This window comes from Pteropus medius, unplaced genomic scaffold, assembly GCF_902729225.1.
Source record: "Pteropus medius unplaced genomic scaffold, Ma_sr-lr_union100, whole genome shotgun sequence".
Lineage (NCBI taxonomy): Eukaryota > Metazoa > Chordata > Mammalia > Chiroptera > Pteropodidae > Pteropus > Pteropus medius.
Genome location: NW_024350926.1, coordinates 3,263,879 through 3,280,254, shown reverse-complemented (window position 1 = coordinate 3,280,254; position 16,376 = coordinate 3,263,879). Strand labels below are relative to the sequence as shown.

General features: G+C 40.1%; 1 protein-coding gene across 1 annotated transcript in view; it reads right to left on the bottom strand.

Annotated features, from left to right (window-relative positions):
- The window catches only part of CUNH8orf34 (chromosome unknown C8orf34 homolog), a 273,416-nt gene extending 264,138 nt beyond the window's left edge, over positions 1-9,278 (bottom strand). The window contains 3 exon segments of the mRNA XM_039841814.1: positions 8,958-9,031; positions 9,034-9,139; positions 9,141-9,278. Of these exon segments, the coding sequence (XP_039697748.1) occupies positions 8,958-9,031; positions 9,034-9,139; positions 9,141-9,278 (318 nt within the window).
- Positions 9,279-16,376: the final 7,098 nt, after the last annotated feature.

Below are 16,376 nucleotides of genomic sequence, written 5' to 3'. Positions count from 1 at the left end.
GGAAAAAAAAAAAAAAGAGGGAGGGAGGGAATGCTATTACACAATTAAAAATATCCACATACTATTTTTGACATTATAAAACTGAACAACAGTTCCGATAAGAGGATGCTGCCTAATGTAATGTGCACGCCCCTCCCCAGCATCCCTCAATAGACAGAACTGTGTTTTCACTCTCTGGTTCTGAGGATGACTCAGGAGAGGCATCTTAAGTCACTCCGCCAGACAACTCAGAGAATGTAAGTCTTCGGTGGCTCAACCTTACACAGAATGGGTACCCAAGTCATTGCTCAACTGGCTTTATCCAAAATACTTGTTTTAATAACTTCAGAACTTAATGAACGTGACCCTCATGAATTCTTCTCTAAATATTATTTCTCAAACCTACCTATTGATAAACCTCGTCACACCGAGCTCTGTCTTGGATCTCCCCCCAATCCGTAGAGTATAGCGATGGGATGTTGCCAACTATACACAGACTTCGATGTCTTAACTGAATGTTAAGTGAGGGTTACAGTTAAAACAATTCCGTGAAGGCTGGGACTTGTTGTGAGCTCCCGCAAAGTAGAGTCTTTGTCGTCTGTATAAATTTAACAGTGTTGTTTTTCAAATCCTTGCTATACCACTAAGAGGAAAGATACTTAGGGAATGTCTCAATAAACAATTTTGGTCAGAATAAAATAATCTTCTGGGCTTTATTATAAACTGTAGCTGGTTTTAATTATCATTTTATATAATGCTGAGATCATTGTTATATTTTGTACACAAAAAATATAACAGGAAAAAGTGAAATAACCCAAACAATACCTGGTCATCTAGAGAGAATTCATGGGGGTAAAAGAGCATTAAATTAAAAATATTATCTCAAAAACACAGAGCTACAATAAAAGCCACATCATAAAGTCTGCTTCATGCATATAGATACGCTACCTCAAGAACATATTCTCAATTCAACATAGCTTGTCACTATGAATTTAGATCAATATGTTCAAACAGGGAAGGAACAGCAGGAGTTATACACTCCTCTATGCGCCAAATTATACTTCAAAAAGAAACTCCTGTTTTTATGTTAAAGGAAGAACTTACAACCTAAAACTATCAGTACGTTTCATGTAGAACACTACCTAACAACCAGATCATTTAGATATTTTTAATGATTCATGTTTAGATGTCTTATTGTTGCTAAGAACTTCCAGGAACAAACACAACTGCAACAAAGGAAAATAACAAACCTGCCCTTTATCAAATCAGTTTACATACTTGATTCGATGGCAAATTTCTTGAAAACTAATCTCTAAATCTGAATTTCAAATGTGCATTTCTTACTTCTAATATTATAATGGTGGAACAGTACTGATGAATATGAAAACAGACCCCAGGCATATAAACAGAAAACCAAGATCGGCTTCTGTGAAATTATGAGAATAGAATAGTTGAAAGGACCTCAAGTGTTTCGGTCTTTTCTAGATACACACGAGTTTTTGAGGACAGGAAATGTTTTATTTGAAATTATATTCCCCAGTAGGTAATACAGCACCCAATAAAATATGTACCACATGAATGTAAATGAATTTCCAAACATCATGCACCAAAGAATTTGATAGCTGTTGAAAAGATAATAAAGTCATAATGAATTTTCAAGAAAGTGAAATCTCCCATGAACTTCTGGGACTATTTCCAGACTCCAAGCGCAAAATATCATTCAAACACAAACCATACTTTTTAGATGTGATAGGTTGGTCTTGATTTTTTTTCAGTCATCAATATATTGACAACTATTTATAGAATACCTACTATGTACCAGATATTTTCCAGGCATGAAGATATAAGCAGTTAAAAAGACCAACAAAATGTCTGCCTTTAAGGAGCTTATATTCTAGTGAAACAAAGAGAAATAAATTTTTTTAAAAAAAAGAAATCCAATGAAATAACAACAAACAACAATAAGAAATATGAGGGAAAACAAAGAAAATCACAGATCGGAGAGCAAGGGGAGGCGAGGTTGTGTGTGCTAGAGTATTTAAAGGTGATCCTGGTTGCCTGAGAAAATAAGAGAGATTCTGGGTTGTTTTGTAATTACATGTGTTTCCATATTTTGCCAAAGTATATTGTCAATTTTGAGGTACAGCAACAAGCAAGGCCTCCAAGTGCTGCTCTCCTTCCCCCTGCATTGCAATGCTTTTTCAGAGACAACAGAGCTATAACCTAAAGAAGCAGATGCACACTCCGACTTCATTCAGGATACTAGAAGGCGAACCTACAAAAGCGTCTCTCCCCATGGTCTGTTATCAATACTAATGGAAAAGAGGAGGAGGAATAGCCTGTAATGTGATGGCAGCCAAAACTTACTGGGTGTCACAAAGCACCAGGTATGGACTGGGTTCTTTAGACTTTTTTTCATCTCATGTACTCCTCATGAAATCTCCCTTAGGTATTATTTTACAGATGAGGACATGAATGTTCACAGAGATTGAGTAACTAGCGGAGAGTCAAGCAGACAGCAAATGATCACTGAGTGAGAGTTCTCTCCAAAGATCACCTGCTTCATCCCATATACCTATGTCACGCACCTTTCTCTGTACTAAATGAAAATGCACTTGAGGGAGTTACGCATTAAGCCTTACACGGTGGTGCGAATTAATTTATCAGGTCCTCTCTAGAAAGCAGATACTAAAGAGAGAAAAATATGGCTAAAAGTGAATTAGGTAGTTAAGTACATAATTAAAAATTATTCACTGTATATAAAGGTTAATTATTGAAACGGGGGATACTATACTCTAGATCTTAAAGGAATAAATATTAAGATGCTATCTGCTAGCCGCTTCTATCATCAATGGATTTTTTTTTCCACAGAAAGAAAAAATATACATATGTCAATGCTTTAAAAAATATACATATGTCAATGCTTTAATGTCTACTGAGCCCCTGCTCTATAGTCTGTGCTCCACAAGACACTAGAGTAGATGTAAAGCATGAGGCAAGACACCTGTTTCCCACTTTCAAGAACCTAAGATCCACTTTCAGATACAAGATATGACATAAGACATGAACGAATACCTATTGTCACTAGATTTCTGACCCACACATCCTTCCCTGAAGAAGATCCCTCTCCTTAGCTGGATAGAGGGTCCTCCAGCACTGGAAGGGCACAGGGGACAGCACAGAAAGCAGCAGCCCGATCCAGACCGGTCGCATCAGTTCACTTTTTTAACCTGCGCGTCTTAGTGCTGTAAAATTCCCTCTCAGTGCTGCTTGTGTTGTGTCTCACTAATTTTGATGTGTCCTATCTTCCTCTTCATTGCCTGGTGTATTATTTTTTGTTTCCCTGAGATTTCTCCTTTGACCGGTAGATTATTTAGAAGGGTGGTGTGTATTTCCCTAGCGTTTTGGAAATTTCCCTGTTTTTCTTTCTGTTGTTGATTTCTACTTTTATTCCACTGTGATGGAGAAAATGCCTTGTATGATTTCAATTGAGGTTTGTCCCATGACTCAGGGAATGGTCCATCTTTGTCCACATTTCATGCCACTTAATAAGAATGCGCGTTCTGCCTTTGTTACTCTGAGTGGTCTACGAATGTGGACTAGATCCTTTAGGTCAATGGCTTGCTGAGGTCTTCCCACAGCGTTTCCGACTTTCTGTCTAGTCATTCTACCAACTATTAAGAGATGGGTGTGAAGTCTCCAACTGCAGTTGTTGTAGATTTGTCTATTTCTCTCAATTCGATCGGTTTCTGCTTCACAGATTTTGCAGTTCGACTGTTCGGTGAGTGCATACACACCTAGGACTGCTATTTTTCTTGGTGGGATGATCCTTCTATTACTATATAACGACAATTTCTGTCACTGGTAATTTTCTATCCTCTCAAGTCTACTTCATACGACATTAGTAACGCCTGCTTTCATGTGATTTTTGCATAATATTTTTGACATTGTTTTACTTGTAGCCACCTGCTTAGATCTTTGTATCTGAAGTGATTTTTCTGGAGGTAGCACAGAGTTGGGTCATGTTTTTTTTAAATCTACTCTATTTCTGTCCTCAATACTGGAGGACACTCTATCCAGCTAGAGAGAGGGATCTTCTGCAGGGAAGAATGTGTGAGTATAGGAAATCTGCTGATTTAGAGCATTTTCATTTAATGTAATAATTGATATCTTAGGGCTAAAGTTTGCCATGTTGTTTCTTGTTTTCTGTTTGTCCTCCCCAGTTTGTTCGTTTGTTCTTTTCTCTGTTCCTGTAGCTTACTTGAACAGTTTTTAGAATTCCCTTCTGATTTATCTATAGCTTTTGAGAGCATCTTTTTGTATATCTTTTTCAGTGGTTCCTCTAGGTATCGCATTACACAGACACAATTTATCACCAGGGGTCATCATTTTACCAGCTCAAGTGAGGTGTAGAAGCCTTACCACCTCTCTGCCCCTTTACTCTTCCTTGCTTGTAATACAATTGCCTTAAACACTCCCTCTACATATATTTAGAGCCACTGACATTATCATTTTTGCTTCAACCATCAAACACAATTTAGAAGACTCAAGAAGGAAAATGCTTTATATTTACTCATATATGACTCTTTCCATGTTTTCTCTTCTTTCCTAATGCTCTAAAGTTCCTTGTTTTATCACTTCTTTTCCATTTAGAGAAATTCCTTTAGCTATCCTTTTAGGGTAGGCTAGCTGATGAAAAATTCTCTTGATGTCTGTTCCATTTCTGAAGCATATTTTCTCAGAGTATAGAATTCCGAGTTCTTCTTTTCAGCATTGGAAAAATATGGCGCCACTTCCTTCTGACTTCCATGGGTTTGATGAGAAATCCACTGTCACTAGAATTGTTTGTCCTCTATAAGTAAGGATCTGTACTTCTCTAGCTACTTCGACTACTTTCTTACTTTCTGGCATAATAAGATTTTCCAGGTTCATCTTGCAGTTTCCCAGTCCCCAGGCTGGAAACAACCATTTCTCCAAGGATACCTGGTCCCACTTAATGGAGAATGGTATCTAGAACACCAAAACTGATCACTCATTGCTACTGCCATGTTGCTATTCCCAGGCCCTCAGAGTAAGAAAATGTGTATGTGAATACACACAAATCTATATGTATTTCTAGTACATCTATATCTATTCCTATTATTGAAAGTCACGAGATCACATCAATACCTCCTATTTCAATCCAACACCACAAGGTTCATTCTTTTTTTTTTTTTTACACTGTGACTGCCATCTCCATTTGTAAGAGAGTTTGCTAGCGTTATTTTCAATATATTTACTTATTTTCTTAATACGCCCCACCCCCCCTCCGCCAACCTCATTTGTAACAAATCTCCTGACCCTGCCAGGCAACTGCCTGATCCTCTACTGGAGTACAGGGGTGCAGATGTGGCTGGAAAGTGTGGGCCAGGGTACCTGAAAAAAGGAAGTCATGCAGCAGCAGGCGTATAAATGATGCCGGCTTATGGGCGACCATTCTGTTTGGGGTGGATCAGACCTCGTCTGAAGAAATGTAGTGAATTTGGTTGACCACATCTTCAGCACACAGAAATTTTAAAATTCTACAGAGATTTTATAAAGACCCCATTATTCTGCTTTTTAGTAGTTTAGGATTTCATATTTGTGAGTGGGACCAGGCCTGAACCAAGATCTATGACTGCCCTGGGCATCCTTCTAACCAATAATTCTCAAACAATTATGCTATTTAATGGGAATGGAGGAAAAGGAAAATTGATTATTGCTCTGTGCTGAAAATAAAAAATTTATTGTGATATTCCACATCATATATCCTCTTGGAAACTAAGTTAAACTGCTTACGATACAGACAAAATCGATCACTCGATCCCAGTAAGGAGCTATATGCCAGCTAATTATTCAGTTTCAGAATTTCTGACTGCCAAGTTCTTTGGCTGTTAAGTGGCTGGCCTTCGGGCTTGAGATAAGTCTTGTGTTCGCACCACGCATGTTGCCTACGTGTGTTGCAAAAATACTCTACGTTGGTGGGAGCCGAACCATGTCTCATCTTGCCAGTTCAGTAAGAAGTAATGTGTGGAAATCTATAGTAAATAGGATTATAGTTCAAATTTATTGCAGTGATGCAAGCATTCCTCATAGACTGAGGCCCAAGTCGTTCACTACTTGCAGGCCCTGAATAAGCCAATGCCGATACCGAAAGTATTACATCATACAAAAATATCAAAGAGTTTGTGGGATGTAAGTCATTATTATCATTTCCACCTCACATCTTCCTATTATTTAATGAAAACATCGTTACCCAAGACAATAATGCAATGATTTCTAGGCACGGTTTTGTAATGCCTCAAAACATCTTAAATCATATTTAATTGTAAATTTATATTCCCAAATCACCTGGAAATGAGATTCATTTTAATTTAGTTTTTGAAACACCAGATTGTGCGCAGTACTTTATAAGCTTCTTAAATGATAAAATGTTAGAAATAAAATAAACTAAGTAATTAAGATGTCCAGATGAAAAAATGAGATACGACTATTGTCAATCCAGTATACATTACCTTTGCTAATGTAAAGCACATTCGTGTGCTCTCCTTAAAGGACTTCACCCCGGTAAGTTTTCTTAACTTACAAGATCTGTAAAAGTGACATAATGTCAGGTCTTACATGTTTTCAAAACTAAAGTAAACCTATGTCACCAACTCCAGTGCCTCAGCACTAAAGAAAGAAAGAGAAAGAATCAGAGTAAAGCACAAATAATAAAACTTGGAAACACCTAACTATTTCAATGTGTGATTGATAAAAGGAGATTTTAGCTTACGTCACTATTTCTTACAATATGGTCCAGGAGTTAAATATGTAATAATCATTTGTGCCGTTTCTTACTAAATTCAGATTCCTTGGCTCCTCCGATATCCTGAAGCGGTTCTTATGAGAACCGTTGACCAAAGTCCCGAGAGCTCTGAGGAGAACGTCAGGTCAACACGATCCATTTCACACTAGCTCCACTGGTTTTCCAGCGTGAGCAGAGACAGGCTGCAAGCTAGTGAGATTTCCCAGTTTTGTGAAGTACGTGTAAATCTGTCAAAACCAAGCCTCGATCAAGATCAAATTCGTTGTATAAGGACCTCCTTCTAGTAAAAGACAATTTAACCATTTTCTCCCTTCAATTATTTAAAAAGTGCACATCGACTCTTAAAAATTAACTACTCATCACTGCAATTCAAGCTAATGGGGATGTATATATATCACCAGAAAATAAATAAATAAATAAAATACAAAGCATATAATTGTGTCATTATTGTTTGTTTTTTAGTGAAGAGGTCTACCAATTTTGAGACAATCTTGCTACCACTTAAAATTCATCAGGGCAGAACTAGCTGGTGAGCACCTAAAAAAATGAGCACTTGATAAATATCAAGATGGATTTATTTCCTAATTATGTAGAAAGTTTACATATATTCCAAACTCTATTATCACTTGGAGAAACTCTTCAAAAATTTAAAATAAGTGAACAGATCAGAACAGCATCTATCAAAAACAATTCACTTATTCTCCCTGGTAAAATGTACTTTAAATTCTAAGAGAGTAGAAACGCCCTAAATGTATTTATTTTATGTTTCTTTTGATGCAATTAATATGCTGTGCCCCAGAGGGTTATTATGCTTCTGCATTTTAAAAATATACATATGGCATTATGTATAGTCTCTAAAAATACCACTAAAGGCAAAGAAAATTCCAGGAGCTCCGGCAAGTCCGCTTTATGTTTGGATATGGACTTCCTTTGCTAACACTTTTGGCAGAAACAAGAATCAAGACATAACACTGCAGGACGTTACGACTCTATACAAACATGAGTTCCAACACAAACAGTGGTCGTGAAACTTAAGAGATCGTGGAAATCTTGCTTATTTCAAACCCGTCCACCTCTCCCTCGTGTTGAGACATTAGTTCGCATTGTCGTTTTTCTCTTCAGCTGTCGCCCTCTCCTCTTCGGTCCTAGAGAAGCTGTTTCATTCTCCGCTCTCTCTTCCCCCTGCCTTGTTACAGCCTCACCCAGAAGCCAGGAACATGTTAACCCCCAAGAATGGCCACAGCTGCTTTTTGGGGGAGGGATGGAGTGGGTATCTCAACCCTCTGACGTCCTCTCACCGCCTGCCGGTGTCCAGCTGGACGGGGAGATGGGACCGTAGGTGTCCCTCCCCGCCGGCCTCGGAATCTGCCCAGTGCCCTGCAACCGGCGGGCCACTGGGCTGGTGCCGGTTTCTGTCTCCTGTTCTCAATTTCTCAGTCCTCCCGATCTTCCTCGCTCCGACAGTATTTTTGTCATCAATTTTTTGATGGCGAGAGAACACAGTGCAGAGTTACGTCTTCTTCCCATCAATACGTGTGTGCTTTTCCCAACCTTTCTCCGCCCGGGTCTGCCCCTCACCCAGGTAGGGTCTGCGACGCACAGGGCTCTCTTTTCATCCAGGGACCAATTCAGCGTCTGAGACACTTTCATTCCGCACGCCCGCACCTGCCGAAGCCCACTCCTTACCAGTTCCGCTTTCTCCCATTTAACCACGTTCCTTCCTACTGCTAGGCACCCCCTCCGCCTTCGTGGGTTCTACTCCTGCCCACATTAAAAAAAGAAAAAGAAATCCAATACGCAAGACAGTGTGAATTCTAGGAAGAAAACCAGGAGTGCGTGTGCGCGTGTGTAAGTGTGTGATAGCGTGTGTGCACCGTCCGTCTCAGTCTGTCAGGGTCCTGTGTGTGTGTCTGCAAGGTGCTGGACAGTCGGACGACTCAAACTTCCCCTGCCAGGCTGAGACTGGCCCTGCCGGGCTCACCTGTCCGCGCCCAGGTAACCCGGGAGGTGCTCGCTCGGCCGCGCTCCAGGACACCTGGCCGGGACAGAGCGATGCCCGCGCACTGGGGCCCCGGGGGCGCCGCTCCCGCAAGTCTATTCTCTATGCCTGGTACCCTCCAGGGCATCCTTTCCTCCACAGCGCCTTACCTACCTCAAACAGGGGACCAATCTTGTTCTTCTCCAGGTAAGCCTGGATCCGGGATTGCTGATACGACGCCATAGAGGGACAGCAGGGGCCGTGCAGAGTGAAGGCAGAACGCGCCGCGGCCGGGGGCCCACCCGCCTCCTCCCCGGACCGGGCCCGGGACAGGCGCTCGCGAGCCGCAGCCGCCCCGGCGTGGCGGGCTCGGCCCCGGGCCGCCGGCTTGGGCTGCAGCCCGGGAGCCGCGAGCGCGTGGGGCGCCGAGAGCGGAAGCCCCGGCACACACGGCGCCGCCAACTCAGACAACTCGGAGGCGCGCGGGGAACTCATTCATCGCGCCCGCCCCCACGGCTGTGCGCGGCGCGGGTGCGGGGAATGGGAGGAGCGGTGCCTTTCTCCTCTAGGCGGCGGCAGCAGGGCCCGGAGCGCGGGAGGCGAGCGGGGAGCTCCGCTCCGCCCAGAGCCGCGCGGGAGGGCGCCCGCTGCCGGCCGCGGGGCTGCAGCTCCCCGCGAGTGTGCGGGTGCGCGCGCGCCTCCCTCTCCCAGGTCACAGCGACACACAACCCGGCTTCTCCCCAGCCTGTGCTTGCCCTGCCCGCCGCTCCCTAGCGACAGCACCGCTCTAAAAGCCAATGGTGAAGGGGCTTCTTTCAAAGTGCACATAAATTTGGTGCTTGTTGGCTACACCTTGGCAGCTGCAAGTGCAGTGCCCAAGGGGGTCGTCCCCACCGCCCATTCCGAGCCTTTCCTTGCGGCCTCCCGCCCAGCCAACGCTGGCTCCAGGTCCGAGAGGGCCAGAATTGTGAGAAGGTGCGTGGGTCTGAGGGTTTGTTGTCCTTTAGAAAATTCGGCTTGTTTTGCAGCAAGTCGACAGGTGACTGTAGTCTGAGAACCCAGCTAAAAATTCCCAAAGGTTGAGAGCAAGTCTTCAGCTTTTGACAGGAAGAAGAGAGAAAAGCAAGCCGCCCTCCCTTCCACGTCTGCCTTCCTAACCCACATGTAATTCTGTCTATATGTAATACAGCTACACCGCAGATGCTACCCTACTGCACTTAACGATGTCCCTCTAGATTACGTCATGACCTCCTCAGATTTAGCCAATGCCTTTCCTATTATGCAGAGATTTTCAAGTTGAAGATCCACAAACACAGAGGTGTCTTCACATAGCTCTGTTTCTTGTCATTGAGGTCCCTAATGACGATTTCCCTGTCTCCTAAGCATGATCCCTGCTACCACGAATCCCTGTCTCCTAAGCATGATGTGCTACCAAAATAAGAAGATTTATACTAGTAAATATGCTACCAAAATTAAAAGATTTATACTAGTAAATATGAAGGTTCAGAACAAAGGAAATAATTGTCTTTGAAGTGGACTACAACAGTATAGATTTCTTTTTCTCAGTCGTGTTCTGGATTTCTGTAATTCATAATTTCTTTATTGGTGTCAGGTTTTTTTATTTGTATTTTAAATGATATGTGGAAACACGCAATAGTTAAGAATAGGATATCTCAGAAAGTATTGTTAATTCCACTTAATAATTCAGATAAGAAATCTGCCAGAAACCCTAAGAGCTTAACCATCATTGATAACCTGAAATAGACATGATTTGGAGTGGAAAGTTGCTTGAGTTACTCTTTTGACAATTGCACTCAGTGATCTGCCCGATGGAAGTTAAACTGAATAACAGCCAAGTGTGCAGGGTTGTCACATCTTTTTCAATGTGGCACAAAGATATACTTACTTATATATTTTGAAATATATTCAGTAGAAACTAAATATACAGAGTGAATATAAACATTTTATTTGCTATAAGGTATGGTGTAGAACCATATATGATCCAGCTAAAAAGTCAAGGATTTTTGTACCACATGGTCCTGGAGAAGCAGAATGGTACCTTTCTAAAATCAAGTGCTGGCCTCTAAAAGCCATGAGGAAGAAGCTTCTTTAAATCAGATAATTACCATACTTATTAAGTCTTCACCATGCTCAGAGCACTGCACCTAGAACCTTGAAATGAAAACAAAGCTTTGCTGGCAAAATATTTATGCATTAAAGGGAGTATCATAAAGATATATATCTATATATATCTATATATAGATATAGATATAGATATATATAGATATATAGATATATATATAAAACACTGAACATTCCAAAATTACATTTTTTTAAATTCAGAAAATATTTTAGAAGTTTTTCAAGGCCTACTTCAAATACCAACTCCTCCACGAAGCATGTCTTGGTTCTTTCTACTTATCCCCAAACCTGACTTGATTACTACAGTAAATATTTACTGCACAGCTTCTCCATGGCAGACATTACGTTAGGACTGAGGATTCATAGGCGAAAGGCCTTGTCTTTGTCCTCAAGTGTTCTGTCTTGTTGAAGCAACTGGCAAAGACACATTAGAATGCATTGTACGAATACAGATTTATACAACATGCTGTGTTCATACCGATGATGAAAAATTACCTGCGCTGGAATCATCAAGAAATGCTCTGGAAGGGAGATGGTGTCTGAGCAACGTGTTGGATGAAGAGTACAATTTTAAAGCTTTCCAGATAGGATCAGTGAAGTGAGGATGGAGATAATGATTCAGGCTTTGGCATTTAAAAACAAACAAACAAGCAAACAAACACGTACGAGGCACAGCGATACAAAACGAACCTGCAGTTAGAGAAATACGGAGTACATATGGAGGAAGGTTGGCATGTGAAAGTAAAAATGTAAGCAGAGTCCAGCTCACTTAAATGCCTTAGGAAGTATAGACTTGCATTTTTTGAACAATGAGAAGTAACTAGAGTTTTGAGCAGAGGATGAGGGTAAAACATAGTCAGGCAAAAGTTTTAGAAAGATTTCTTTGGTTACGACACTCATGAAAGATTAAAGAAGAATGATATGGGAATAGCAAAATCAATTTGGGTTACAGAATCCATAAACAGATCATGAAGGCCAGGCTTAGGACTGGGGATGTGGATGGCAAGAATAGGATGTATTCGAGAAACATTTAAAGACTTATTTGTTGATTAACTAAACATAGGATGAAGTTGAGAGAGGTAACCAAAGATGACCCTCTGATTTCTGCAATGATGCTAAGAGATTATAAATCATTTGTCCAACTCACCCAATGAATAATTGATAAAGCCGGGTTTTGATTCAGATTTTTCTAACTCCAAAGCTGAAGCTATTTTAATTTTCTATCCTGTATCCTGAAAATTATTCAAGAATTTAGTTTGCAGATATCATAGTCTCTTATGGGGAAGGACTATATTTCATGACCTGGCATATCGCAGGCACTCAATAAATAGCTGTTGAATGAATTAGTTAAATTTTAGTAGATCAATTCAATCCAGCTCTATTCTTTTAGGCTAAATATTGCCTCTGACACATGGCATTTATGTCTGTTTTGTTCCATTTAATTAATTACATACATATCTTGGTCCTGCTTTTAAATTGTAAACTCTCTAAAATCATGAACTATATCTTAATAATTCTCATAGTTTATAGCATGTAACAGTATATTTTCATATAGTAGATTCCTCATAAACATAGCTTTAATTAATATCCTATTGCTGTGCATATTAACAACTTGTTTCATTTAGTACCATTAAGATAATTTGAAAAGTGACCATTGTCTTAGATCGAATTTAACAACTTTCTTCTGCACACTTAACGTGGTACCTTTATGATCCTTTCCCTTTTTTTGGCTTCAGTACAGCATGAGAGGCGATTTTGGCTGAGGCTGTTTTGACCTCACTGTGTTATAGGATTGCCCGTCAGCACAATGTACAAATATGGAGAATCCAATTTATAGAATGTACTAAAGCCCTCGTCTAACTTTACTTGTATGACACCTTGCACAGCCCCTTAAACAAATGATATTTGATGAGAGACAAGAGAACAATGGTGAAGGCCGCCTGACCCAATTAGTAAGTGTTAGCAATGTAATTGCTTCAAATTAATTAAGCATTGAAATCAGAGAGCAGAGAAGTTCTATGTCGTTTCCTTGAATTTAGGCTATTAGCCTGAAGCATACTTGCCCTTTCCCGTATCCCTTATTTTGCCACTTTATAACAAACGAGGACAAATATCTTCCCAAAGAACTCAATGTATCATCCAGGATTCTGACTTTTGAGCTCTACGGTGGAAAGGCTGCATCAGAGACTGACATAAAGGGGATTCTGGGAGAGCTAGAGCAGAGGAGGGAACGTGGAATGGTCCTGAGTGAAAAACTTCCTAGATGTAATTTGATTTCTGTCTGAATTGTCAGAAAATAAATAATTATGGTTTAAAGCAGATTAAACTATTACATAGTAGGATACTCTATATGGGGAAACTTTAAATACATATTTTGGGAAACAATTCAAAAGATGTCTGGGTATGTTCTGGCTCTAAATCAAGAACGTTTATTATCATTTCATATATTATAGTGTACTTTCAGTTACAAAGATACTGATTTCAACATACTGTTGGATTTGTCATTAGCTTGAGGGCTCATGTCTGTGTGAGTAGATGTGAAGGGTCACTTCCATCTTCCCTGAATTTGATTCTCTCTTTAATAGCTTCTCAGAACAATTTAGAAAGTATTTTCTTGTTTACTCTTAGACAGTAGCTCAAGTCCAGCCGAAAGGAAGGACACATTCTTTGGGAATCCATCAAGTATAATCATTAAGAACACTAACCTTGGAGTTCTGGCCCAGGAGAGAATCCAGGCTTTGCCACCAACTGTATCATCTTCTGCCTTAAACGTAACCTCTCTATCCTCAGTATCCTCATCTGTAAAGCGAGACAAATAGCACTTAGTTCATCTGTTTATTATGACGATTACACGAGATCATGCAGGAAGCACTCAACACGGGGCCAGACGCCCAGTAAAGATTCCATAAAGGGTAGTGCTAATATTGTCATCATTGTTATCATGTCATAATCACTGTCACCACCAGCACCATCAATCCTGAGACCGAGATGAACTCAAATGATGCGGCCATCCTGTGAAATCTCGCCATCCAGTCTTCTCAAGTGACACTTCTAGCTCTTTAATTTCCACATTTAAATTTTAGGCTTTAATATTTAATTTTTAATACGTGGGATGTTTATAAGCAATCATTATCTAAAAGACTTTGTCAATAACTTTTCATAACATGTTTATTTGCGTTACATCAAGAATCACTTAAAAGAAATCTACAAATGTCAAACTATGTAGATACCTTTGACATTATGAATCGTTGTTAAATCTGACATGCTTTTTGCTTATAATTTTCAAAATGAAACCATCCCGATTTTTTTATCCAAATAAGTGAGAGTCTTTCTTAAGAAGAAAAATAAACCTTGAAAAATGTTACAGAATACTGTAACATTATACTGGATTTATTGAAAGGAAAGAGAAAATAAGAAGGACTAAGCAAAAAATGATGATATGATAAGGAAAAACAATTCTACTTGGTGGCACCCTGGGGAACCAGGCACTCTGTCTAGGACAGGATGTGCTGTGGCTCTAGTCTAGCTATGAAGGAAAAAGTAATATGGGAGCTATCTCACAAACACACATCTCTAAATGCCAGCTAATGCTCAGTCATAATGCAGCATATCACAACAACCCTGCACTAAAGGTTAAAGGTACATGTTAGAAGAATTTGTGGAACCACAATTGCCTAGAGCTAATTTAAGGGAAGAGGGAGAGTAAGAGGGAGGGAGGTGGGGCAGAGGGAGAGAGGGAGAGAGGGAGAGAGGGAGAGAGAGAGAAAGACAACTCTGCAAAAACACTCTGGATAATACAGTACACATAGTCAGCAAATTCTCTCCTTCCAGAGTCAATGCTGGTCTGTTCTCGATGGATAATACCCATCCTCCAACCCTCAGATGCTTTTGGGCCTGAGAGACAGAGAATTTTGTCTTGTCTAAGCATATGCTAAGCTTCTGCACATGTCAGAATAGATGGATACACGGTAGAATGAATGAATTACAGTAAGAAAGAATGAATAAAATGCTGGTAATTCACTACATAACTGTGAGGCATATCCAATAACCAGTTTCTCGATCACTTATGTTTAAATCCCTTTTTAGGGATTTAATTCAATAGAATAGATTTAATTCGATAGAATATTCTTCCAAGAATTTATAAAGTATTTAAATATAACGTTTCAATAAGATAAGGGCATTGATTTGCCTTTATGTGTTTCTTAAATCTATCCTCTTTAATTTGCCACTTTTCTTTCTCCCTTACTTTTTTCCCCCCTTTTTTTTAAAAGGAGGGTTATTCATCTTACAGCCTGGGCCTGAAACATGAGTACACAATTCAGTGGTCAGTGAAAACCAATTGACTAGAATTGATAAGAAATGTTTTCTGCTACATCTCTTTTCTAAAATGTACTTTAGGATCCCTTTCTCTGTAAATGTTTGTCTTTGACAGTCATATCCCTAGGCACATGTTAATAGCGAATCATTGCTACTGAACCCAAGATATTATATGTGGTGGGACGGTTTTTCCTTACTCTCATCATAAACTGACTCCTATGCTCTGTTTTGCTAAAAATATTACCAAAGGAAAAATATTTTTGTCTCTTTTTCATTTTATTATCTTTAATAAAATGGCAGTATATCAAAATCTTGTCTTAAAGCAAGGATAATAAGAATACTTCAGAATTTAAGCAGGGAACAAGGACACATGGTCAACATTGAACATTTCACTGATATTTAATTTCAAAATAGTCTCCCTGCCATAAAAAATTAAAATTAGGGAGTAAGAAACTGGCATTTTATGAATGCAATGTGCAAGACTGAATTCTTCTAATGTACGTCCTATCTACTCCCCAGAATAAAGTATGTATTTGTTCAGTATTTGAGCTGCTACCTACACGTTTAAGTGTCTTTTGACATTTTGATCTCTCTTAGAATGTAATTCTCTCAAAGGTGGTTCAACTGGCTTTGGTGTCAAATTTCTGTCTGGCCCATGCACTCCAAGAGGCAATATCCCTTTGCCTGCATCAACCCAAGGCCAAGTCTGAGGCAACTGAGACCACACCTACAGCTGAGCCCAATGACATTATTTAAACTAACGAATCCTAAACTGTTCACCCTGTTCTGCCTTAACTTTCCTGAGAAAACCACAGGGCTGCTTCTTGCCCCAGCTTTCCCCTTGCTCTTTCCTGCTTTCTGCTTCATCACCACCCTGAGGCTTCCCCATGTGGCCCTGCGTGGGGAGCAGTGCCTCCTGTCCCTCAGACCTATGAGTATCGTAAACTGTTTTCCTGTGCCTTTCCTGTGTCCACATCTGACTGATGTGGACACAGAGAATTTGCTGACTATGTGTACTGTATTATCCGTTCTTGTGGCCACACCTGACTGATCATCTCATAAAAGAATACAGAACAGACTTCTACAGATTTGAACCCTGGTTCTAGTACATATGAACTTTGTGAATTTTGACAA